This window comes from Apaloderma vittatum, unplaced genomic scaffold (genome assembly GCF_000703405.1).
Source record: "Apaloderma vittatum isolate BGI_N311 unplaced genomic scaffold, ASM70340v1 scaffold8064, whole genome shotgun sequence".
NCBI lineage: Eukaryota > Metazoa > Chordata > Aves > Trogoniformes > Trogonidae > Apaloderma > Apaloderma vittatum.
In genome coordinates this window covers 13,396-39,255 of record NW_009712096.1, presented here as the reverse complement: position 1 = coordinate 39,255, position 25,860 = coordinate 13,396, and the positions used below count along the sequence as shown (strand labels likewise).

Here is a 25,860-nt window from a genome sequence, read left to right as displayed (position 1 = left end):
TCTTCTGAGGTGCCGGTCGTGCCCTCTTCCCGTCATGCTTGCCTCTTTCACTGTGACATCTCTGCTTCTGTGTCCAGCACAGCACCTTTTCAATTGGTCTGTTCTGCTTTGTTTCGGGCATAATGCGCGTTTTGGGGGTTCAGGCTTGTGGCAGCTGTTTCACTAGGGTAGGTGACGCTAGCTCCCACTCTGCCTTGTGCTGGAGTACAAAACAAAGATGCCAAAAGAGCAGTGTGAAATGGGGCTGCCTGTGGCTCTGAACCCACAGCCTTCTTCCCCAGCCAGCCCACCAGCGGCTCAGCCCTTCCTAGGAGAGCAGATCCCTTCTGCTCTGAAGGGGGAGGCTCTTCTCTTGGAGGCAAGATCCCTTCTCAGAGCAGGAGGTGGTGATGGGTTTGCGGCTGGTGACACCCGGGACGCTTTCTTTCAATTTGGGGTCTGGATTGCTGAGAACAGCCTTCACGTGTGTGAGCAGCCCAACACCAAGCTGGGCATCTCCGCCACCTCCGCCAATACCAGCATGTGGTGTTGGCCAACAGCTTGACTGGGCACTTCTGCTCCCACTCAGCCAAGAGTTTGGACTTGGAGGCATCTTGGTGGATGCAGTTCCTCGGCTTGTGTTTCACAGGAGTTCATTCCGAGTGGCAGAAAAGCCCTTCTTGGCCTTAAAATCTGTGACTCTATAAGCTTTTCCATCAAATAAATATGACTTGAAAATTGTTCCTGGCTCGCATGAGCACCAGGACATTGCTTCAGACACAGACTTGGGTGTGCAGGGTGGGAGCGTGGGGCTTTGCCACACCTGCAGCATGTCCATACCCACAGGGATTTTTTTCCTAATTTCATTTCTATGTGTTAACACAATTTGTGGTCAGTTTGTGTTTTGTCTGGTTGGGAAAAATCTGCCTTCCGTAGGATAATTACTTGGGACCTTGTGCTCTGAACCTCCCCAGGACAGCACCACGTGCCCAAGCTGCTGCTCCCTGCACAAGTGTTATACATGGTTTTAGCCAGCATGAGACATCCAGACGAATCAACTCTGTTCTGCACGTAGCTTTTGACAGCTAATGCGGTTTTCACCCTTGTTGCGATGCAGCCTCTACAAGACAGGGATCCACAGAGGATGTGGTTTCTGGTGAGGACAGGTCTCATTCTGCTGTCGTAGTGTTTCTGGCAATGAAGAGTTGCCTGAAGTGCTTGAGCATCTACAGAAATAGCTCACGCGAAGCCTTCTGTCATCCTCAACTGGAGCTAAAATTGCAGTGACTAAAATCAGCCCATGGCTAAGCTGTCCATCATCATGTGGTAGATACATGCGAAAACAAAAGACAAAGTCCTTTAGATTGTGGAGAACCCCTTCTCATCCTCAGCGAACCCGTTGATTTACAGATCTTGGGAGAGAGTCAGATAAAAAGGCATGTTGTCCTCCTAGAGCAGTTAAGCTTAGCTTGATTTGACAGAGATCCTAGTATGCTCTACAGTTTTCTGCATTTAAATTACTTGACTGTAAGGTGCAAATCAGCAGACGTGCCCCCACACATACTTGGGCTTATTTTCATTTTCTCTTGCTTAGATGGTATCTCCAAATGTTGTGTGAAATGTCTGCTGTCCTCTGCAGGGTAGTCTTGAACTGAAAGGGATTTTTAAATTTTTTTTTAGTCTTGCTTGTGCTTGCTCGTGTTGCACGAGCTCGTGCCTGCAGCCTTCTGGAGAACCAAACGTTGTTTGAGACTTGGATTTGTCTGGGTTCAGGCATCAAAAAATGTAATAGCAGGTCTGAGCTGGTCAGCTAGATGCTGGTGAACACAGTGGGGAGAGGTGCGTGTGAGGACGAGTCTTCCACTACTAAGATTACTCAGGATGATTTTCATCCTTCCTCTCAGACGTGTGTTGCTGTTAATGTGTTTTGTTGGATCCAGGGGATCTCCTTGTGCTCTCTGGGTTATTATGTCTTTTTTTTAACTCGACAGTAACATGGATCCTTTTCTCTTTCCAGGGTGACTGTTGGATCTGTATGGAGCTCATGTCTACCTCGTTTGATAAGTTTTACAAATATGTATATAGTGTATTAGATGATGTTATTCCAGAAGAAATCCTAGGCAAAATCACTTTAGCTGTGAGTATTTTGTTAAACCTTTGTGAGTATGTTTTTGAAGCTAATGTGAAAAACTCCAGCCTCTTTCACTCACGTGGGAGAAAGGTGGTTGAGGTGCGTGCGGCAGAACTGCTGCTCTTGTATCGCAGCAGACTTAATCATCCTTGAGTATGCTCTGACTTTTCCACAGCGTATCGCACGATGGGAAAGCAGGTCTGGGATCTGTAATCAGTTCATAAAGAGACCCCGGGACCAGCTTCCTCCTCTGTCCACTTGGACGTTGGCACCACCCCCTCCTCGGGGTTTTGGGCTGTGTAGGAGGAGGTGTCGAAAGGTCTGCCCAAGCCTCTGTCCTGCTGCTGCCCTTAAAAATCTGTCAGGTCTGTTGAATTTTTTCAGGGCAACTCAAGTCCAGAGAAACCTCTGGTACCTTGTGTGAAGGCTCCCAAAAGCACAAGTGAGTCTTCTGCAGGTGGAGAGCCTGGGTGATGTTTTCTTGACTTGACTTGGAAGACCCAGCCCGAAATAAAGTCAAGGCCATGACAAACGAATTATTTCAGTGAGGCTGCTGGGAGATGAAATGCTGCAGAAGTGAAGCAGCCTTGAGGGGTAACAGGGGAAAATGTGAGGGAATGCTGGAGCCGTGCTGTGCTGGGGACAGATGGACAAGCTGCACGGGCTCCAGCACGTGAATGCCACAATGAGCTGGTGTCTGTGCTGCCAGAGTGGTGAGAAGGTGCTCAACAAGTCGCACACTGTGACCTCTTGAAAGGATGTGGGCAAATTCTGCTCAGAGCCAGATCTTTGGAGAAGACCATTTTCACTCTTCGTAAGGGCATCTTTGTAAAATGTTGAGCCTACGTGGACCTGCATCCACCTCCTACAGGCTGCCTTGGTGGCTCATGCACTGTCACATATTTAGATGTTTACAGCCAAGACTGAAACCCCTGTCAAAGGCTGCTCCGCAGCCCATGGGATGCAGTGTCTTACCACCAACCAGCTAAATGTGTTACTGTCCGAAACAAAGCTTGAGACACAGACAAGAGATGGCTGGATAAGGTCAAGAGATGGCTGGATAAGGTCAGGAGATGGCTGGATAAGGTCTGTCCTCCCAGGGTAGTCTGCTTGGCGTAAGCCTATGGGGGAAGGAAAAGATCCTTTTAGGGTTTGCAGGGCTGGCCCATATTTTTGGCTCAGACAGACTTTGCAAGGTGTTCACCCAATGAAGGTAATTTAGACAAAGGCCTGACATGAGTTTTGAAGCTCTCAAGTGAAGTTTCTCTACTTACTCTGTGCAGACAACACACTGTGAAAGCTCACCACTTTTGACTCCTAGCCAGAGCCGTGGCCACCTTGGTTGTTTCTGACCTAGGAGTGAGTGGTGGATGGGTTAAGCAATCTAAAATTTTCCGTGCCTGTTACGCACGGCAGATCTCATGATCTAGGATTCATTTCTGTCCACCTTGTTCTAGAAAACAGATGAGGAATGGCATTTAAAAACTCTGGTATGAGAATACTGGCCCTCGGTATCTTAGACCTGGTGGGCATCAAGGTCCACAAGGTCTGTGCCCTGGTAGCACCATCATGTGCTGGTTTGCTGCAGCTCACAGCTCAATGTGCTCCACCAACCACCCTTCATCTCATGGTAGAGTTCTTTTAGCCCAGGTTGAGAAACTTTGAGCTTCTGCTTCACCTGCTTGAGGGTGAGGGTGGAAGGTTCTGGCAGGGTGAGCTGATTCTTAAACCAGTCTTCAGTCCCTAAGTCCTTCAGCCTTGTTCTTGCTGAAGCTCAGGTCCAAGGAGCCCACCACCGTGGGTCTGCCTGAGAGTCAGCTGACGCTCTGTTGTTCAGAGGTGTAGCTTCTGCTCCTCATGCAGCACAACATAAGCACCCTCCTGTCACCGTTTTCAAGGCAGTGTTTTGGCCATAAGTTTCGATGGTGTTTTCAGCAGAAGCAAAATGAATTAAAATGATGAGCTTTAGGGTTTGTTTTTAAAATCCTCCCCTGAAATTGGACGCCCTAAGCATCTCTTCCGTTTGGTGGTGAGTGGTTCCATCACAACAGCCTCTGCTGCTCCCCGCACTTGCTGCTGAGCCAGTGGGACGATTGTCACTTACTGAAAACGTACAGCATAGGACCTGAAATAAGTTATTGCTCCAGGTAATTAACATCAGCAATTGCTTGACTTCACCACTTGCTCCCCTCTCCCAGAGCCTCATCTTTCCAGGTTGTAACGAGTGGTGTGTGTTTACTTACGTACATGCCCTCTCTTGTCTTACTCTCTGTTTGTAGGAAAGATTGGGAGAAAAATGCTTTTATTACAGGGCATATTACAGCAATGATACCTCGAAGTATTAAATGCTTTTTCTCTCATTTTCAGAGCTCAAGAAGTATAGTAATCACAGGAATCCCCCGACATTTACTTACTTTTCATCTGTTTTTCTCTCCTAGACTGTGAAAGCACTAAACCACTTAAAAGAAAACTTGAAAATCATTCACAGAGGTGAGTTCAAGTCTTTTCTCCTTGCCTACAAAAATAGTTGCAAGAATTTTAAGCAGCCTTTGCTTCTAGTCAAATTAGCCTGTGCGCTGCTGGGAGCGTGGGTACAGGTTTTGCACAGCTGTGTCCCCAGCAACTGTTTTCCAGAAAAGCCCGATTTTGAGGTGATTGGGTGCCTGCCTCTGCCTTCACACACGGGGCATCTCTGGGGCTGGCTCCGTCTGCTCTGGTCGGGGTCCTCCGCGGTGTCACCGCCAGCGCCGGTTCTCCGCAACTGCTCTTCTTGAAACTGAAGGCTCCGGCTCTGACTTACTGGTTGAAACTTCTTTCCCTTGCAGACATCAAACCTTCCAATATTCTTCTGGACAGAAACGGAAATATTAAACTCTGTGACTTCGGCATTAGCGGACAGCTTGTGGACTCCATTGCCAAAACGCGGGACGCAGGGTGCCGGCCGTACATGGCGGTGAGTCGGGGGGAGCTGGGCAGGCGCCGTGCCCCTGGGCTGGTCGGGATCTCACCCTGCTCCTGCAGGGCCGGCTCAGCTTGACGGCGCCCATCGCCTGACTGAAGCATCAGCCTGTTCGCCACAGGACCAGCACTCCCTTCCCAGGTGGAACTGGGCTCTGAACCAAGTGCTGCTTCTGGCAGTGGCAGCGGCAGCGCAGGCGTCCAGGCTGTGGCAAAGTGAACAAATTACTTTTTTTTCAGCCAGGTTCCCCTGCTGCTGCCAGTGCTGCGACGCAGGGGAGCTGCTTGGTGCCTTCCAGTGGTGCCCAAAACAAACAGCGCCCCGGGGGAGGCAATGCCGTCTGGGTGCGAGCTTTTCTTGGTCTGCAAGAAATCAATTTGCTACAGCAAGATTATGTCGCCAGAGTTCTTGCAGAGCAGAATCACAGTGCATTTTGCAAACCACTTTAGCTCCGAAGCGTGCCATAACTTAATTCCAGGAGAATGTGATTCTGGAGAGCAGTGGTAGCAGAGCAGCTGCGTGGAAATCGCTCCAGCTGAGCTGTGGCTCCTGGGAGTCTGACATGCTAGTCCTTCCCCCTCCCGGGGAGAAAAGCTGTGGTGATTTTCAAGGCTCTCTGAGGGTCTCAAACACTTTTGTGCATGAGGCTGTTTTGAAAATGCATCCCTTGGCTTCATGTGAGCTGAGGGTACCTTGTGCAGGGAGCTGTGTGTCTGCTGCTGTCTGTGTAACTTCAGTTTCAGTGGCTGTATTTGACTTTCCTTACTTACTTTATGGCTCTATACACTGGAAAATACTGTTTTCTCAACTATCATCTACCATTAAAGAAACAAGAGGAAAATCCCTCTCTTTTTAAGGCACAGTGCCCATCTGGTCCAGATATCGGCTCTCACGGGACCGTTACCTGCCTGTGGTGTCCAAAGCAAAACCCATTTGCCCCGGTTCCGATCTGTGCAATCACAGAGTCTGAATTTCAGAGCGTTTGACCTTTTCTTTTCACTGTCCTCCCAGCAGAGAGAGTTACTTAGTGAGCTGGACAGGTAAGTACAGATGAGATTTGTTATGGGAGACCAGCACCGCGGTGCAGCAAAGCCCATACAAGCTCCAGCCCTACGTAAGGTGCTGAAACGGGGCAGTTTGCTTCAATAAAGACTTTGTGAGGCTGGAGAGAGGGCAGAGGCATGTGTCTGCTCTGGGCATTTTTGGTCAGTGCCTGGAGCTCCCTGCAAGGAAGAGGATGGGTCAGGGCTGCCCGGTTTCTGTTGTGGGATGGCAGCAGCAGAGGGAGGTGCCCTGGGAGGGGACAGGAGCCAGCGCAGTCTGAGCAAATACCAGCCTGGTTGTGTGCAGCTGGGTAGCTCAGTGGTTTGGGCACGGTGCTGGCAACAATGACCAACACCGAGGTCGGGGTTTCAATTCCCACTCGGCTCCCAAGTGTTGCCTGGTCTAGTCGAGAGGTGGCGTCCCTGCCCAAAACGGGGAGGTTGGACTGGATGATCTCTAAGGTCCCTTCCAGCCTAGGCCATTCTATGATTCTATGATCTCGGACCACAGCATTGCTCCGTAGAGGCATGACTGGTGTTGCCTTTTCCCTGTCTTTGAGCTGTGTTTTGGGTCTGTAAATAGGGCTCCTGAAGAAGCGCTCCCTCCTTTCCCTGCCCTGAGCCCACTGTGCTGTAATTGCAGGAATTAATGTTACCACTTTCTCTCAGAACCGTGGGTAGGTGGCTGCCTTTGTTCAGGCTGACGGTTTCATTAGGACACGATGGTGACCAGCCTGTCTGTGCGGCTCCGTTTCCCCTGGCGCGTAGGCGGGCGCTTCTGACAGCCCCTTGGTTTCCCTCCCTCAGCTCTGTGCGTCTCCATCGCCAGCTCCAGAGCCTCTTGGGTTTTTAAGTGAGCGAAAGCATTTCAATTCAGTTTGTGTTTTTAAGAGCCTTTGGCACGGCGCGCGGTTTGTGGGGGAGCCAGCAGCTGGCAGGCGGTGTGGGAGACGGCCGGCCTCTTCCCTGCTGCTCTCTGGACTTGGTGACTCTGCTCCAAGTACAAGTACTGGGAAGCCTGAGAAATGGAGAGCTGTCCCCAGCGTGCAGGCATATCTGCCAGCTCTTTCTCCAAGCCACCAGAGGCCAGTGGTTGGAGCAATGCTGTGATCAAACCTGAACATACCTGGGAACGTGTCAGGCTGGTCACGCTTCTTTCTAAAGGAAAATAGATTTGTTGTTTGGGTTTTTTAGTGTAAAATAGTCAAAGGGCATTAGCTGTGTTCAGCCAGGGAGGAGTAAGGACAACTGGGTGATGCTCCCTGATGGTGGGAGTGTGTTGCCCTGTGCTCAGCCTGGGGCACTGGCAGTAATTCTTGCAGCATGAGCTCTTGCCCACTGAAGGAACCTGCTAATACCCTGTTCCCTGGAGCTGGGTCCCTGATAGCCAGTGATAACAATAACATTGGCTGTTGGCCAGTTTGACTGCGAGTGCTCTGATGAGGCAGCTGGAGCCGTGTCCATCTGCTCAGCGAGCGCTGTGTGGTTTAACCAAAACTGTTGGTTCTGTCACAGAAAGCAGTGTGTCACCCTTGGAGCTGCCAGGGCTGGAGAAGTGGTTTTACTTTTGGCTTTGGATCCCTCTGCAACTGTTACGATGAAGTGAAGGCATTAGTGCCTCATGTTCTCTGAAAGAAAGACAGGAAAGGCCGAGCCCAGGCACCAGCTGACCCCTGGAGCAGCTTGGACTGTTTGCCGAGCCCTGTGCCCTGAGCCCGTGCAGGCACTGTGGGTTTGCTCTGGGTGAGGTTTCGCCGTGGGGTGAACCTGCTCCACCGGCGCCTGGCCAGCCCCTCATCCTCCCCCTCTGTGGCTCCCTGGCTAGCCTGACGTTGCCTCTTGCTGCAGTGGGTGCCGCCCATTTGGGCGGCAGGGGAAGCTCCCTGTGCTGCGCTGGAGCTGGTGGGTTTCGTGGTGTTACTGCTTTTTGCCTTCTTGATGCGCAGGTGAACGCAGTTTCTGTGTCAGAGAGGAAGGCTGAGTCTGGAAGCACCTGGCTCTGATAGGGCAGGGCCCAGCAAACATGGACGGACATCCTGCCCTGCTGCTTTGGGAGCTCTGCAGGGCGAGGCTGGTGGCATCACACATGTCCTTGGTCACTCAGGTCCTATTCCCAGGTCACCTGGGAGCTGCTCGCTGCAGCCCTGCCCTGGGCTGCCCACCGGCTCCCCTGAAGACTTGTCAGGGTGAGGGGGGTAAGGAGATGTGCTGGGCGAGGGCGCGGAGCAGCCTTCTTGCTGCAGACACACGGCCTGTGTCCCAGCAGACACGCTTCTGCTTCTCCCTGCCGGTGCTGCCTCTCCCAAGACAGGCGGTCGCTGCGGGTGTCAGTGTCCCAGGCCGGGAGGAGGCTGCGTCCCTGTGCTCGGGTGCTCCTGCAGAGTTCAGGCCACACACAGAAAAATTCCTGAGGTGGAAAAATTCCCGAGGCAGGTGACGTGACAGCTCCGAGCCCTGCTCTGCCAGCCTCCTCACGAACAACATAGAGAGGGGGTGCAGGAGCTTTCCAAATCCCTCACCCAAGCAGAGCCGTGGCAAGAGCCGCTGTTTCAGCTTCACGTTCCTTGACCCAGTGCCTGAGTTTTCCTTCGCCTCAGTCGTTGGTTTATCTGACCGGGACGGCTCGAATTCACACAGCTTTTTCATTTTTTTTTCCTCTACTCTGAAACTTGACACCCATTTTTATGACTGAGAAAATGGATTTGAGAGGAGACTGGGAGACATGTGGCACCATCCCTCTGGATCCTGGCTCTGCCTCCCCCGGGGGTGCCGATGCTGGTGGAGGGACCTGAGCTCTGAGCGCTGCCCTGCCTGCTCACCAGCATGCCTCAGGGCTTGCAGCTGAGATCCGTGTCCTCTTTCACCAGATAAAATTGTCCATGAGATTCGCCCAGCGTGGGACTTGTCCTGTGCAGACTTGGCTCACGTGGAGCCCACACTGAGCATGTCTGCTGAGCTCATGCCTTGATTCTTCCACCCCGTCCTCCCCGCTCAACCCAGAGTATTGTGAGAAAGATGTGAGGTTTGCAGAGAGGAGTGTTAAAAGCAGGGAAGGAAGTCGTTTCGGCTGGTAGCATTTACGTAGGAAGTGCTTAAAAGCCAGATTCAGGAGGCAGTTGCCCTCGGGAGGCAGCTCCTGCCCGCCAGGGGCTGTGCTGGGGCAGCCCAGGGTACCCCCGCACTGTCAGTAGCTACAAGAAGGCTGCTTGGGGGCCACAAAGAGCAGAACGTGATTGTTGGGGCAATGAAGATGCAGAGTGAGAAGGGCAGGGCTCCTTGGGGCAGGGGCAGGCGTGGGGAGGGTCCCAGATGAAGAGGCGTGAGCCTCGCATCCTCCCCGTGCCCGTCACCACTCATGGGGGTGAGGCTGGGAGGGTTCTGCGTCAGGAGGACCCACGGCCAGAATCGCAGGCCCTAGGTGAGGTTCTGTGACAACGTTGCTTGGTGGGGCTGAAACGATACCTGTCAGCTCTCCAAAATTGCTGCTACTCCCTCCGGAGCTTGGTCCTGTTAATCAAGCCCAGTTTTTGGAAGCAACGATGGGAATGATGGCATCAAGAGGCTGTGCCAGGCTCTGGCGTACCGCAGGGTGGCCTTCTGAAGCAGCATCGGGCAGACAAGATCTCCAAAGCCCTGAGTTAAAGATGCCTCTTCAAGTGCTGGATATCTACTGTAGTTCCCTTCAAGTTGTCCTGGTCATTAATTAGGCTCCTGATACCAACTTTTTAATACCGGCAGGTCTTGTTTTCATGCCTGGCTGTGGGCTCTTGTTTCTTCTTAGTTTGTAGAATTAAGTAGTCCTGTACTTGCCACAACCTCTTTCCCCAGCAGGTACTTTCTGATTCCGATGTAGTCACCTCTTAAGCTTTTCTTTGAGGAGATTAGGGACTGAGAAGCTTATATCCTTAAGGCAGATTGGATTGTGGTTTATGGCTGTGCTACAACCCCTCCCATTTTTTTAGCATCCTTTTACAAAGGGGTAAACCCTGAAATCGAGCAAACTTCCAGTGTCAGTCTCGCCTGCGGATGGTACGAAGAGAGCGGCAGCTCTGAGCGCGTTGCCCCAGCCATGTGCCCGTAATTGTGATGCTCCTCTGGGATTTGCTGCTCTCCTGCCCTGCTCCAGGGGCCCCTGTCGCCCCGGGTGCGTTGCTTCTTCAGTGCTGGGTTGAGTGAGGCAGCACGCAGCCAGAGCCCAGCTTGCCAAGCATTCCAACCACGCCAGCTCTTCAGGAGCCCTTATTTATCACACTAAAAGTGTTTTTATAATACGCAGGATTTAGCAACACTAATTTTGTATTTTCTTGGACATTACTAGCGGAAGGTCACCTTTGAGATCCCGTTACATATCCTGTCTTTCCCACTCAATAGAGCTCTTTTAGCAACAGCTACACTCTGAACTCTTATCAGCGAAGCCAGTTACTGATGCAAATTACCGATGCTTGATTTAGCTGCAGTCCGGACAGTGCACTGCACTAGTCCAGGCCACACGTTTACTTTTTTTAACAAAACAAAGTTATCAAGAACATGCTGTGCCAAGCCCAGTGGGACCTTGTTGCCTTCATTAATGTTCCTGCCTATAGTTCGGTGCCTCACAAGTGTCCTGCGTCCACCAGCCCATTGCTTCCCTGCTGCTGAGATCGAGGAACTCAGACACTGCCAGGAAAGGCAGCTGGGAGGGGATGGCAATCCCACACCAACGGAAACCAGCGTCTCCACCTGGAAAATGCTGCTGGAGAAGTTTTCCAACGAAACGTTCTCTCAGAGCAAGTACGGAAAGGAAATAGGAGGGGAGGAAGGGCCATTCTCTAAGAAATGTGATCTCTGCTGATAATTTCTGCGCAGCCGCAGGCGTCGGGGCTGACCTGACCGAGGAGGAGGGACGGGATATCAAAGAACGGGGGATTTTTGGAGGAGTGTCTGAATTCAAATGCCTGAGCGGGGATGAATATTTTGGTTGAAATATTTTCTTTGACGACACTACTCTTGCCTCCTGTTCAGGTGCAGAAGCAGCGCGTACAGAGAGGTGGTAGAGTGCGGAGCAGGGGGAAGTGGCAGGGCCACCTTGCTGGCAAAGACAGAGAAGAACTCATGTTCTCCACATCCCTGTTAGTTCTTCCACCCCCCACTGTGTCCTTTGTTCTGCCGTGTCACAGCCTGGCCGAGGAGACACGGCCCCTCCTGCCACCAGGGCAGGCTGCTGCTGCCTAGGATGCTGCACGATCCTGGCCCGAAGAAGACAAAGTGTTGGCAGCTTTTTTGTCGGTCACGTGGGGCTGGAGAGGAGGGGTATGACCTTAGAAAAGACTTTCCCCAGCGCCGTGTGACTCTTGATGCTTCGCTTGCTCGTGTGAATGACTCACATCTCTGCTCTTAGACTGAGGCTTTTGCAGCACTGAGGTCACCTTCTGTGAGCTCCCGTGTGCCCAGGAGGACATCCAGACAGTTCATTAGACTTGACCGCGCATAAAAATTGAGATCCTCCTGAAATTAGACCACTCGCCTCTTTAGCAGCCAATAGAAGAATCTGGTGTCACCAAGGGAGATCGATGTTGCCTGAAGCAGAGCATCTGAACCTTCCCGCAGAGCAGAGCGGTGGACAACCAGGAGGAGTGCATGGATGTTCAGATCTCTCTGGAGCTCCAGCACCGATCGCAGGGCTGTGTCTTGGGCGCTGAGGTCTGCTCGATAACTAGCACGGCAAGTCCCCCCGAGGACAGTGAGCTCACAGAGCGGAACAGCCTCTTGCCTGGGAGATGGCCCTCCTGTCCACAGGGCTGGTGGTGAGCGTGTCCTGGGCAGGTGAGCGGTGAGGCTCTTCCTTAGCCTTACGGGTCTGAACTGCCAGCCCAGCCCGGCAGAGAAGTCAGGGAAGGGGCTCGCAGGAATGTTTGGAGGTCTCAATGAGCAGATGAGGAGCCGCACGCAGCACCTTCGCAGTCTGGAGGATGAGAGGCGGTTCTGGATGTCATTTCACATGTGTTTTAGGGCAAGCAGACAGTCTCTGCCAGAGGCTGGAAGCTTCCATCTTACATCCACCTGCACTGGTGGTTGGAGCAGGGGGAGAATTTGTATCATGTAGGTTTTGTTCTGCTTTTTGTATTGCAAAAATTTGGCTCTTTCTGGTCATTCTTCACTCCTGATAACTCCTGAAACCTCTTCTAGTTTAGGTATGCATTGGCCTAAGTACCAAATAAGAGTTTGTTACACACATTTTAATGCCTTATAGGCAGTTCTGAATTTGCAGTGTGAGAAAATTCCTTGGTGATATAACCAATGAAAATCCAGATCTGAGCTTCGAGAACTATTTTGTTCCCAGAAACGCTACTGTGCAACATAAAATCGTAGAACAGTTTCGGCTGGAAGAGACCTTCAAGGTCACTTAGAGACTATGAGGTCACCCTTTAGGGGTGACCTTGTAGTGTAGGGTCAATGGTTGGACTTGATGATCCCAAGGGTCTTTTCCAACCTGAATTGTTCTATGATTCTATGATTCAACATGGTTGAGTCCAACCTTTTCCTAGCGCTGTCAACATCACTAAGCCACGTCCCTCAAAGCAGCTGAAGACGACAGGGAGTCGTGTGTGCATCTGTCCTTGTGTCACAGCCTGAATTGCGCTGGGGGTTGGAGGAGAGGGAGGGCCAGTGCCGCCCACTTCTTGTTTCTCCGTCAAGGTGCTGGTGCTTAGGTGGGCACTGAAATAGTGGCTGCCTGCACCCTTCTTTGATGGGTTCCTACCCAGCCTCCTTGCACTGCCAGCACATCCATGGGGGGTCTTCATCTCGGCCGTTTCCTTTCCTGGCTGGCTCTGGGCGTTAGAAGGATGCCTGGCACGAGCCGGGCTTTGTCTGCAGCTCTCATTCCTGGTCCCCGGAGCGCGACACACTGACTCTTCCTTCACTGGTGTTAATTACTCCCGTGTTGTCTACATGGAAAATTCCCAGGATTCTTTCTGCTCTCTGTTTAGACGGGATTTATTTTGGTCCACCCTGCTTTCCCTTTAACTGTGCCACCATGGTCTAGGGCCAAGTCCCTGTTGGTCTGTCTGTGGAAAAATACCACCGAGAGCATTCTGACTTTTTTGTACCCATTAGGTGATATGTTGTTCCATGTGCTACTTCCGAGCAGAGGACAGCTTTGATTTATATGTCTGAGCTCCTCTTACCTTGCTTGAGCATGAGTCAATGCTTGGCCAGCAGCTTCTCCTTGAGAAGATGTTTTGCTTCTCACCGGAGCGTCCGGTAGCCTCTTGAAACATCCAGGAGCATCCACATCCCGAGTGTTCACTGCTTATGAAACCATCCTCCCCTCAAATAAGCAATAGGCTGGGAGTACAGCTGTTCCATTTTAAAGAATGGATGCTTGTAGTAGCTGTTGATTCCTTACCAACTGATTCGGTGGACTGTTGACAGGGTGTACCCGACATGGAAAGGCTGAGCTCATCCGGCAAAGGCAGGGTGCTGGCTTGGGAGCAGTTAGAGGCATTTAGCCACAATCTAAACGTGTGAGGGTTTGACTGAGCTACAAGACGAGCATCTGTAGGGCTGATGGTACATTTGAGAGAGTTGGATTTTAGTAATTTTATTATTTTGCATGCCCTCCAGCCAGAATTATTGAAAAGTCCATCGAAGTCATGAGAAGAATAACTAATACGTGAGCCAAAGATGAATGGAAGCAGAAGGATAAGAAAAGCGAAGGGCAGATCTAGGAGGTGGGAGAGGGAACGTGTTCAGGGCATGGCCTTTGAAGCCAGCCTGTTTCAAAGCAGATACTGTCACTGGGAATAAGGGTGATAAAACGTATCGGTGGCCACATACTGAGGAGCAGTGGATGCAAGAAGGTTGTTGGAGAAGTCATATGTGGAACCACTGAAGCTTGGTGGAAAGTTCTTTTCCCTTCTCGGCGTGCTACCTGTGGGTGGTGGCCTGGGCAGGTTTCCTCCTTGGAGCAGATCCTGGTGAACAGAGGGAATGGGAGAGGTCTGAGCACAGTCACAGCTGGGGCAGCCACATGTGAGTGGTGGGTGCAAAGGGGAGAGCTGGCGGCGTGGCAGAGAAACCAGAAGTGCTGTGAGCGCTTTGAGGGCTAGGAGGTGGTGTGGGAAGGTGGTAGTCCTCTCATGCAGTGGTCCACTGGAGGGCTGAGGTTACACTAAGGACCTTTGTTGACCATGTGGCACTCTTCAGCTGGCATCTTCCATGAAATTACATTAAAATGTAGCTTGCAAGGCAACCAGGGCTTTCTTAGTATTTCCTGTACCTGGAAATTTGTTGTTTTACTGCAATTCAGGTGTTTGTGAGTGAGACCCTGTTTCTTTTGACATTTTAGTGGCTATGTTTTTGACAAAAGAAGGCAGAATGGAGGTTTCTCATAAAGATGACATACTGAGTGAAGATGTTTTGTGCTGATTCTGGATAACTTGCTCTTAGGTGCAAATCACACATGTATGGCGTGATACTGTTTCCTGTGGAAAATCTTTTGGGTGTCTTAAAGATCTTATAATGTCATGGTTGCCTTCAAGGGGTTCCTGAAACCTTGTAAAGAAGAGCTGTTGTTAAAATGCCTTGGGTTTAATACCTCCTGAGGTTTAGCAACCAGCGGCCAGTTGGGAAGAAGCGTTCTGATAGACACTGCTGATCCTCAGTTCCCCAGGCTGGTGCATGAGAAGATGTTTATTCCAGTTCTTACGATTCCCTAGGGACAGCTTTGCTGTAAAAACAGAGAGAGCAAGACTTTGTGTTAAAGAGATCCCAACGTTAAATGGAACTAAATAGACAGGGACGATTACTCAAGCTGCTTGTACAAAAGCAAAAAAAAAACCAAATGGAAAAAGCATTGAACTGTGCTGAATTGCTGTTTCGGATCACCTTTTGCCCTAAACCTCCATAGAACCACTGTTTGATTCCGTAAGGCGTTTCTCTACTGGAGTTGGGCATCTGCCTTAGCAAGAAGTTTGCCTCCAGACCTGTGCTGGGCTTTGCCCAGAGGGGCAAACGTTGAGATTTTTTCTAAGTTTGCGGACGCTTGTCATTCCTCCCTGCGGGACACAGCGTTTGACTGGTCCTTCTTGCCGTTTCAGCCTGAAAGGATAGATCCCAGCGCGTCCAGGCAAGGCTACGACGTCCGCTCAGATGTCTGGAGCTTGGGGATTACATTGGTGAGTGAGTGGGGCTCAACCTGCGGTGCCGTGGGGGCTGTGGGGGGCTTTGCAGCGTTGTGGAGAAGGTTCCTGTCAAACGTGTGCTCGGAGCAAAGCCCAGCTCTGCTGCCGCGAAGCATTTACGTGTTGTGATTGACATGGGCACCTCCTGGCTCAGAAACAGTCCGAGTCCCTTCAAGGCAGATGGTTCTCCTGACCCCCTGGGACACTTTGAGCTGCAGCTGTGTTTTGTGGAGAAAGAGATGCAAGCAGGGAAGAGGTGCTGGATCATAAATGAGTTTTGTCTTTGAAATCTCAGATAAGAAGGGGCGGTGAGTGTGGTGGTGCAGTTCAGAGTATCCAGCCTGCATAAATAAAACCTCTCTCAGCCCTGGCACCTGGTGTCTTTCGGCTGTGCAGAAGACTTCAATAAATCCTAGATCTTGGTTTCTCCTTCCTCTCTGCTTAGCCACAGCACTGCTGGGTGCACACACTGATAAACTGAAAAGATCTTCCCTTCTCGAGGTGGTGATGTAGAAGAGAAAACAGAAGCAATGAATATGAGCCAGTAGCTGCTGTCTTCCCCACTGGTGTTTTAAAATGTTCGTGTTCATTGTCCTGCGAGGAGCAGGGAGTTGGACTTGATGATCCTTATGGGGCCCTTCCAACTTGAGATGCTGTGTGATTGTATGATTTTCATTATCCATTTTCTCCTGTGATTTTTAGGATACTTGGGAAGGGACTGGAGGATTGAACTCTCCTACTTTTGAACACCTTAGCAAGGGCATTGGCTCATTTTATAGTCAGCGCAGGAGAAGACTTTATCAGCATGGAAGCGTGGCGTGGCCAGGTTAAATCTGGAGGAGCTCCTAACCTAGGCAGCAGAACTTACTGTGGGGCAGAACTTCCCCTCCTCTTCTCTCACCTCTTCTTTCAGCTGAGCTTCTTATAGGAAATGGGATGAAGAATCTCGTCTTAGCCTTCCTTCTGGGGAGTTGAGGGCCTTGCAGCCATTTCCGTACTCCAATGGAATTTCTCTTGTGTAACCTTCCTGGTGCTGTTCCTGTCTCTCTGCAGTACGAGCTGGCCACGGGGCGATTCCCCTACCCCAAGTGGAACAGTGTGTTTGACCAGTTGACACAAGTAGTAAAAGGAGACCCACCACAGCTGAGTAACTCAGAGGAAAGGGAGTTTTCCCCAAGTTTCATCAACTTCGTCAACTTGTGGTAAGTGTTTCCTAGTGAAGGCACTTGGAGTTGGCTTGTTTTCTAATTCCTTGGTATTTGGCAAGGGTCGCACAGCAGGCACTTCCTAGCTTAGTTTCACATTCCTGTGCCAACATGAGGGTGAGGACCTTTCACGGTTCACTCATCGGATGGCAATGGGACACTTGTCTGGGGTGGGGGCTGAAAGGAAGACCTTTGGAAACTGCACTTCGGGGAAGGGATGAGGAGAAAAACCTCTGAGAGCGTGTGTCTCTGAGGGGTGTCATAAGACCTGTGGCAGGAGGTTCTCATGACCAGGTAAGGGTGGGCTGTGCATCCTGTCCCCTGGTACGACACAGCCATGGGACAGACCTGCTGCTTGCCCTTTCTTCTGCGGGCAGAAGCCTGAGATACCTGGCAGTATTGCCTCCTGCTTGGGCAGGGGGTCTGTGCAGGTCCTGCCTCCTGCCCACCAAAGCCGGGAGCCTTCCCGCTCAGTTCCGCTCAGCACAGCGATGGTCAGGACCTGTGGCAGGTGGCTTACTTGGTTCTGGCCTTCAGGTCTTGTGTCAATCGTATGTGGAGATCGAGAGTAAAGATGGTTTTCTCTGGGGGAGGGTCTCTGCAGCACCGTCAGCCTTGGATGGAGAGCATGTGGTGTCTGCCTGCCACGTGTGTCCTGCTCAGGTTAAGGACTCAGGGTGAATTTTCTGACTTCTCTACTAAAATGTGAAAGGGGATCAATGTAATTTTGTTAACCTGGTACCAAAGTGCACAGGAGACCCATCAGTGTGGTCTCTGCCGGCTGAAAATGTTCTATGATTCTGTGACCTCCATTTGGCTTTTGGGACCTTCTGCCCTGGGCTGTCCCCAGCACAGAGCTCAAAGCTCTGTGGCACGGGAAACCTCAGTTCTAGACAATTTTGACTTTCAAGAGGGTTTTTTTTTCAGGGTTTTCCATCTGCTGGAGATGTTTTCTGGGTTTGGATTTTACTCTTTTTCAGAACTACAAAATTTTATGGAGACCAGGTTCCACTTCCCAGCTGGCTGTAAGGAAGCCCTGGTTACTGTCTTTGGGCTGCAGAAAACAGAGCGTCAAAGTGGTTTGCTGCTCGAAAGATGTTTCTATTTTTCAGGCAAAACCAATGTAGTCTTTGGTTAGAAAGTCAGAGGTGCTTTCCTTGTGTTCAGTAAAAGTAATAGTGGGGTTTTTTCCCTGTTGGTTGGGGTCAGTCAGTCAGTCAGGCCCTATGGTCACAAGGATGGTTTTTGTACAAAAGAAAAGGCAGTGAGTCCCACTGGGACAGATTGAGCATCGGGTCCGGTCAAAATTTGCATTTGATGTCTGAAACCATTTCGCCAATGCCGCCTCCTCCTAATTCTGTTTCTGCTCTCTTTAGCCTTACAAAGGACGAGTCCAAAAGGCCAAAGTATAAAGAGCTTCTGGTGAGTGCAGTGTGGCTGCCTGCGCCGGCGGTCGCGGGGCTGGGTCGCACACCTGAGGTTGCTCCGCGTCTCCCCGGGCCATCGAGGCAGGGTGCTGAGCTCCAGCCTGAGGAGGAGCACCCCCTCCATGGTCACTCCGAGATCCTTAGTGTCTGTGCACAGAGACCAGCGCGGGGGAGATGCCCCGTTGCAGCGGGTCGGTGATCCCCGAAGGGGGCAGGCTCGGCCAGAAGCCCCCTGTGCGAGTCACGTAAATGCTGCTGGGCCTTCAGGTCCTGGTACCGTGTGGGAGCCTGGTCGAGCTGCTGGCCACTGCTTTCATGTGTGAATGCCTCCAGGTCACACAGCAAGGTTGGGAGCGCTCAGGCACTCAACGAGACCTGAAAGAGCACGGCTCTGGAGCAGGGCGCCAGCAGAGCCTGTCTGGCTTGGAGAACTGCGTGGCAACCATGTACCTTCAGGGAGCTCTGGGCATCTGGAAACCTCCTCTTTGGGGGTTAAGCCGTGCCCTGGGTTCCTGATGGTGGTGGTGTGATACAGAAGGGGCTTGCCTGGTGTCCTGGCCCAGAGAGTCACCGTGTTGTTACTTTACAGTTGGGTCCACCAATTGGGTCCTTCTGGGCAGAGGGTCTGGGTTCGGGAGAACTGGATTTGGGTCCTGATCTCCTGCCTGACCACCACAAGCCACGTCTCTTCTGTCTCCCCATTGCTGACAAAGCTGATGGTGAAACATCTCTTGAAAGTATTTCAGTACCTGCCCATATCACGAGGGAGCTGCTGGTACTGCTGCCTCCCGCCCAGCAGTTCCTGACACTCGTGGGGTCCTGTCTCATCTCCTCACTGCACGTTTAAGATCCAGATCCCGTAGACCAGGCTATGTCCTGTTGTCCCACAGGCACCAGCAAGCCCCATGTTCTTGCGTCGGGCGAATCCGTACTAAGCTTTTATCTGGGGTAGCCATATAAAAGGGCGAACGTAACCTTGTTCTTTCTTTGATCTGATTCCAGAAACATCCCTTCATCCTGATGTATGAGGAACGCACAGTGGATGTTGCATGCTATGTTTGTAAAATCCTGGATCAAATGCCAGCAACTCCCAGCTCTCCAATGTACGTCGATTGATATTGCTGCTACATCAAACTCTAGAAAAAGGGCTGAGAGAAAACGAGCTGTAAAGAATTCTCATCACATATTGCAGTGTTTTTAATGCTCGCCCAGACACCATGTGCAATAATATTGGTGTTATTTCCATCCTGTCTGTATACTGTTGTCACATATAAAGTGCATCCCTGTAATACCTGATCACACAGTGTTAGTGTTGGTCAAAGAGAGACCTCATCTTGCTCTTTTGTGGACATATTCATGAAATGTGGAAATAAGTACATTTATTTGTTGACCGTGATTGGATAGCACCTAAAATTCATTTCTAGACTCAAAACTTGGAGACTTCTCAGCAGCTACTGGAAAGATTTTTTTCTCTCAAACTCTTCCAATTGTTGTTTCAAGTAATAATAAAAAGCAAACAAACAAAAGTTAGGCGTTGTCTGTCTGAACATTAAGAGACTTTGCCTGGAGGGAGAAGAACTTGCTTAACCAACGAGATGCTTTGCCTTCTGGAGCTAGAAAGGCAAAGGAGAATTTTATTCTTCACAAAGTGCAATAGATTTACTGCTATGAAATTCTGTTGCTTTACAGTCGCAGTGTACTTTCTGGGGACGGCGTGCTCAGCTGAACTTCCTGTTAAAGAGAGATCATGTTAAATATAGTGAATATGTCTTTACCAAAAATATGTTGCGTTGAAAGAGGCTAACATTAAACTATTCAGAGAGGGGACATAATGTATTCTTTCTCCTTTTACCAAGCCAGCCACTCTTCACTCTTAACTAGGTGTCCTGTAAATTGTTACCTGGTAAGATAAGACCTTTGACCTGAAGAATTATTAAACTACTCAATTGAATTTAACCTGCTTGTGACCTGATTTATAGCTGCACGGTGCTCACCACCAGCTGGCTTTGCTTTGACTTCGACAAGTGCAGCTCTTGCCGTGGCCCGCAAACCAATGTCTCTGATTTCTGGGAGGTGTTTCTCGTGTCGTTCACGGTCCCCAGCCCCGACGCTTGCGCCTTTCCACTGACCCCCAGGCCAGCCCGGCCACCTCCTGGCCCAGGGTCCCTCATGAGACCAACCCTCAGCGCTTCACTCCCTCGGGACGGTGGGGACGGCCCCCCTGCTGCAAACCCCACGCTCTGCTTGGCTTGCTGGAGGCTTTGTTCATTCGCCACCACCTGATTTAACCTCTTTTGTGACCCTCCGCAGCTCTTGCTACTGCACCCTCAGGATTGTCCTGTGTGGATGGAGATGAGGTGGAGGTGAGAGAGCATCTCATCCCTCGTGGGCTTTTAGCTGACGCAGCAGGGCCAGGCAAGCTGTCATCTTCTGGCCCAAAAAAGGTGCATCAGTCGTTTTGTTTTTTTTTTCAATTGGCGTATTTTTCAAAGGTTAATTTTTCCCTGAAAACATTTTTTTTTTCCCTCCAAAACTTTGCAGTTATCAGGCATTTGGTAGCATACCAGCGATAAAATGGAGGCTGCAGGGTCTCTTGATTTCCAGTTTGAGTTGTCCGGCTTAAGTGCTTGGTGGGACTCGCAGCAATGTCGGAGCAACCTGCTGCCAGAGCTCCGCAGCACAGCCGGGTCTGGGACGCAGAGGGCAGAGACGTGACGAGAGCAAAAACGCGGCGATGCTGGCAGGATTCCCGAGGAAGCGCGTCCCACATCAAACCGACACTACCAAGCTGAGCTGGGCTGATGTGCGAGCTCCAGAGACGGACACGTGCCTGCCCCAGCTGCTGGGGCGGGAGAGGAGAGCGCTGCGGCCGTGCTGGCCTGGACTCCTGATGTTTCTCTGGCAGCAGAGGTGACGCCCGCACAGCTCGGCTCTCGGGGCTGGTCCCCCGGCACCAAGACTGACACCGATGGGATCCCGCGGGGCGCGGCCGGGCAGGGAGCTGCGGTCCTGCTCTTCCCAGACTCTGCTCCTCAGGACCTGCTCGTCGCTGAAGTCTTCCTCAAATGGACAAGGCAGAGCTTTTCCGAAGTGACTCGTCGTCCCCAGCGGCTCCGGTTAACCACGTGGAAGGATCAGGACACACAGCGTATCTAAAGCGGTAATTCTCCCCCGCTCCAGCCCCGTAGCCTCAGAAAACTCAGCTTTTCTCAGGCTTGGCAAATCCGTGCGGCTGTGATCGTCCCGCCGGCCTTCAGCCACCACTGGTGGGACCAGGGGCGCTGACAGGGGTCTGAAGAGACTTGGAGCCCGTGAGGGTGTGGAGGCGCTCTGCCTCTGCCCCCGCCTGCCAGCGTTCCAGCCTCACCCACATCTCCCCCAAAAACCTCTCAGAGGGCTAACCAAGAGATGGGTCCTCCCCAAAGCTGGTTTCCCTCCTTTTGATGTGGCGGGGGGTCCCTTCTCCGGTACAGACCCCATCCCGAGCTCGTCTGTGACCAGTTTGCTTTCACCGATGGGAGATGGGAACATGAAGCTTTGAGCTGCGGGTGAGGTCAGGGCTGAGGGGCTGTGGCACGGGCAGCTCTGCAGGACAGGTTTAACATATTAAACAGCTTGTTACAAACTATTAAGGGTGCACCATTTATTACAGTGTATCTTTATTTTTTTTTTTTTAAAAGGAAAAAAAGTGTATAGTGTTCAAAAGCTGTGAAAATGGTGTAAGAACTGTACATTGTGAACTCTGGTTATTTTTTTTCTTCTCTTGTACCATAGAAAAATGTATAAAACTTATCAAAAAGCTGATGTGCAGGGATGTTGCCTTACTGTCTGCAAAAGGGAGCTCAGGAACGTAACTGCTTCAAAGAGCTTCAGAATATTTTATCCAGTATCCTGGTTTGACTTCCTCCTCTATTTAAGATATTATACATGGATCAGAGTGTTTATGTAATAGTTCTATCCTTTTGCCTGCAGGTCAGTTGTAATAAAACTAGGATGCGACTGTGACCTTGTTATTTTCATTTTGTAAGGTCAGATACGAGCGGAAAGATTCATTAGAAGCTGCTGATACCTGGCTCCTGGGCCTCTCCTCCAGGTGGAGGCAGCTGTGCAGGAGAAAAGCAGCTGTTGAAACTGCTTTTATTAAAAAATAAAGTGTAGAGAGACCTGGATACATTTCCTTTCTCTAGAAGATTGCTGAGGCATCTGTGCTTTTGGGGTGCCTCTCAGGTGAGCCCTGTTTGCTGCGCAGGGAGGTTCTGGTGGCTCAGGGCACCGAGGAGGTGCCCACACTCACAGCCTTGCAGGCTCCTTCATTTTTTGTGAGAGCGGTCAATGTCTGCAAAGTCCAGATGATCCAAGAGTATCAAGTCCTGGGCAATTCCTACTGCCAAGCCTCCTGGTTCCGAGATAAGCGTCTCCCCTCCTTGGAAGCCGTGGAGGGCTTGGAAACCAGCCAGACAAGTGGGCAGAGCACCCAGCTCCGTGAGGGGAGAACCAGAGCACAGTGGCAGAGATCGTAGGTCATCCCACAGCTCAGGACCAGAAGTCCCTGTGAACGAGTGGAGTAACATGGCATTGGTTCTTGGAGAGTTACAATGCTGTCAAGAGAAGGGGAGGCCGATCACAAAGTGGAGAAACTCTTGCCACGTGGAGACAGCTGGTGTGGAAGGTTAGCAGTGCTTGAAGTCTGTCAGTTTGCAGAAATTCAGTGTTCCACCACGCCAAGCCTTTTTCTGGAAGGTTCTTGTTCCTAACACAATACTTAGGACCACCTGCTGTCCTCACTCTTCAACCAGAACCCAAGGTCATCTCCCAGTAGAAGACAAAATCTGACCATGCACACCAGGGAGAGAACTTCCCCGCTGGGCAGATGATGGAGAGCCTGGCTCCTTCTTTTTCCCATGAATTGGAGCTCCTCTGGGATTCTGCACCACAGTCTGCCTTCACATCCGGAGATTTGTTCTCGAGGAAGCTGTCGTGGCTGAAGGAGCTGGAAGAAGCTGGTGTCTGGGTGTGAGTCCACCTGCACACCCCGGCACTGGGTGTTCCCGAGCTGTGCGGGAGGCAGAGGATCTCTCTCACCTCTTCTCCCCTGTGTCTGTGTGGCACACAGAAGGGACTGTATTTATGACCATTTCAGTTCCTCCCAGTTGCCCCTTGTTGAACTCATGCGCAGTTTTTCCTCCTGCAGACTCTTTTCCCTGCCCATTTGGACTTCGCTGCCTTCACTGGCGGCCCTGTTGTGCTTGTGTCACGGCTGAGGGTGCTAGAGAAAACCTTCGACCCATGTCCCAGATGCTGCTACTGTCTCAGACAGGACCCACGCCTGCATGGTGCCACTGTTGCTGCTCCTTCGAGCCCTTGGACAATTCCAATATTCCTTGCTGGAGTGATGTATGATGGCTTTCTCCAACCCTGGGGCTTTGAGTTCTTTGGGCATCATGAGCAGGTCTATATGGCTTGACTCTGGTTTCTCCATCTGGGGCTTCGCTGGTTTCTGCACTGAGTGCCAACGTAGACCTTGAGCCGTTGACCGCTCTTTTTGTGCCAAGTGGTCCAGGCTGGCACCTTGTACTAATTCCTCACAGCTTTACACCCACTTGCCTGGCTGAGGTGCTTCTCAGGTCTTCATGGAGCATTGTATAGCATCCCTGTGGTGCTGTGTTATGATTATTATGTGCCTGTGCAACTCCAGGATCAGCTGTGAGGTTTGGATGAGTTCAGACACAGCCCTGCCTGGAGCTGAGCAGCATGAATGCAGACATGTGTGTCCTGTCAGGAGCACTCGGTGTGGTCTGTAGTTCCACTCAGCTTCTGTCTGGCTCACCCTAGCCTTCATCCCAGCCTCTTGTCTCCTTTGGTGGCCAGGAAAGTAGAAATGAAGTGCTCAGGCCCAGGTTAATACTGTAGGTGCTGCTTTGAAAAAAAAAAAAAAGCTCCATTTTCTCTTTGACTCCTGGTACAAATCACAAGCGTGGTCGTTGCTTTGCACATGTTAAAGGTCCAGGGAAAGGAGTGGCTGAATAAAATGAGTAAGATGAATAAGAAAAGAAAGCAGCCCTTGAATTTTTCCGTTGTGTCTAACGCTGTGCAAACACTTGGAGAACAGGATGAAGCGCAAACTCCCTCTTGTGGAGATCCACAGCGCCGTTGTACTGCGAATAAAATAGCAGAGCAAGCTGGACCGTGGGGTATCTGCCAGACAGCGTGTGCCTCAGAGCCGTCACCTTTGCATGAATCCCAGAGAGAAGTGCTGGGCAGGCGAAAGCAGCATCTTCAAACAGTGAATGTCTGCTCGGCTGCACCAGAGGAGCCGGGTGCAGGGAGGTTGCTGCGGGTATAGCTGTGCTAACAGTCCCCACAGCATGTGCAGGCTCTGAGAGTGGGAAGGCTGAAAGGGTTTGGTGTGTGTAGAGAAGTCATCTGCTCACTAGAGAAGGTGTGCTGACTTGCAAGGTTGTATTAAATTCTGCGGCCTCTCTATGCTTGTGCTTGTGTGGGTGCAGACATCAGAGCAAGCGTGGTCTGAGCCTAACGTCGCACTGGACACCAGCTGCCTGCTCTGGCTCATTGGCAGTTGTGTCTTGTTGTCCTAAGTCAGCCATCTTGGGCAGAAAGACAAGAAGAAAATGAGGGTCAGCAAAATTCCGATGCCTCTGGGAAGAAAGGTTGCTTTTCTGACTGACCAGCTCTCTCCCTTGGCTGGACAGCAGTGCAGCTGGTTGGGTAGGGAAGGAGCCAGCCAGCGCTGTGGCCAGCCAGGTTGTGTTCCGTCAGATTGGTCTGAGAAGAGGAGGGATCCTGCCTGACCTTCCAAGGAAAACAGGTTTCTCACCAAGTTCAGAATGGACTGAGAAGCCATCTGCTGCAGCACACCGACAGCTTGATGAGGGACTGATTGCAAGTGGTTTGTCTTGAGAGGGTTTCTGATGAGAGGAAGGAGCTTCGCTATGAGGCCCACCAGGCATTTGCAGAACTCTTCCATGAGCCATGAGTCTGCAACCACCTCTAATCCTGCTGTCCCTGGAGATAAGCCGAAACCTCAGCGCTCCATAGAGACGAGAGCTGAGAGTGCTGCTGTTTGCAACCAAGCACACCCTGGCCTGCTGAAGGTGCTTTGAGATTTAAACAAAACAAAACAAACAACCAAAACCTGGAGAAAACAGTGATGGGTGCATGGTGTGAAGTTGCAGCTCAACCGACTGCAGCATGCCATTCACCTGGTTCCCTGTGCCAGGATCCTGTGTCTTTTTCCCTCTGCACCTTGATTTGAGCTGGAAAAGCAGGAGGGAAGTAAATAAGTAAGGAGGATACAAAGATTCAGATCCTCAGATTCTGCATCACAGTGATTTCCTGAACACATTTGAATCTGATCCAAATTTCAAGAGGCTGATGGAAATCATCTCGAAATCCAGCCAGTTCCTGCTCCCTGGGGAAAAGTCACTGCGGCCAAAGCCACCTTTGTGACGGGATCACTGCCACCAAGATGTGATCTGAAGGTAAGAACCTTTCCAGTGAGGTGACCCAGAGCCACTTCTTTGCCTGATGCTGACAGAGGTTGGCATCAGGAGAGGGGGTTATGTTGATGGGAGAGGGTCAGGTGTCCCTGAAGAACGGTTTGTTACCAGATAAGCAGTGCAGGAGGTGGCTTCTCCTGAGTTTCCACGCTTTTATAGGTCTGAAGCCCACTAAATATGGTGCTGCTGCTCCTTGTACGAGACCACAGCTTTGTGCCAAGTTGGCAAAAGGGGTCCTGAGATTTGTCAGGCTTTGTCTGAACTAGTCTTCACCTGCCTGGAGCTTTGCTTTAGCTTGTTCAGCTGTAACAGCGATTATCTAATGACAAGGTGATCATTACTTGCATTATTTAAGCTCTTCTACAATTGTGTGATTTAAGACATTGGTTTGTACATATAGTAATACCAGGTAGTACCAAGTAACTACCTATGTCT

The 25,860-nt window shown here is 51.0% G+C and overlaps 1 protein-coding gene across 1 annotated transcript in view; it reads left to right on the top strand.

Moving 5' to 3' along the window:
* The window catches only part of MAP2K4 (mitogen-activated protein kinase kinase 4), a gene marked incomplete at its 5' end in the record, with an annotated part of 55,566 nt that extends 35,702 nt beyond the window's left edge, over positions 1–19,864 (top strand). Inside the window, 7 exons of the mRNA XM_009867858.1 lie at positions 1,997–2,116; positions 4,549–4,600; positions 4,936–5,063; positions 15,193–15,270; positions 16,330–16,478; positions 17,858–17,903; positions 18,911–19,864. Of these exons, the coding sequence (XP_009866160.1) occupies positions 1,997–2,116; positions 4,549–4,600; positions 4,936–5,063; positions 15,193–15,270; positions 16,330–16,478; positions 17,858–17,903; positions 18,911–19,024 (687 nt within the window). The remainder of the gene's footprint in view (positions 1–1,996; positions 2,117–4,548; positions 4,601–4,935; positions 5,064–15,192; positions 15,271–16,329; positions 16,479–17,857; positions 17,904–18,910) is intronic.
* Between the last annotated feature and the right edge of the window lie 5,996 nt (positions 19,865–25,860).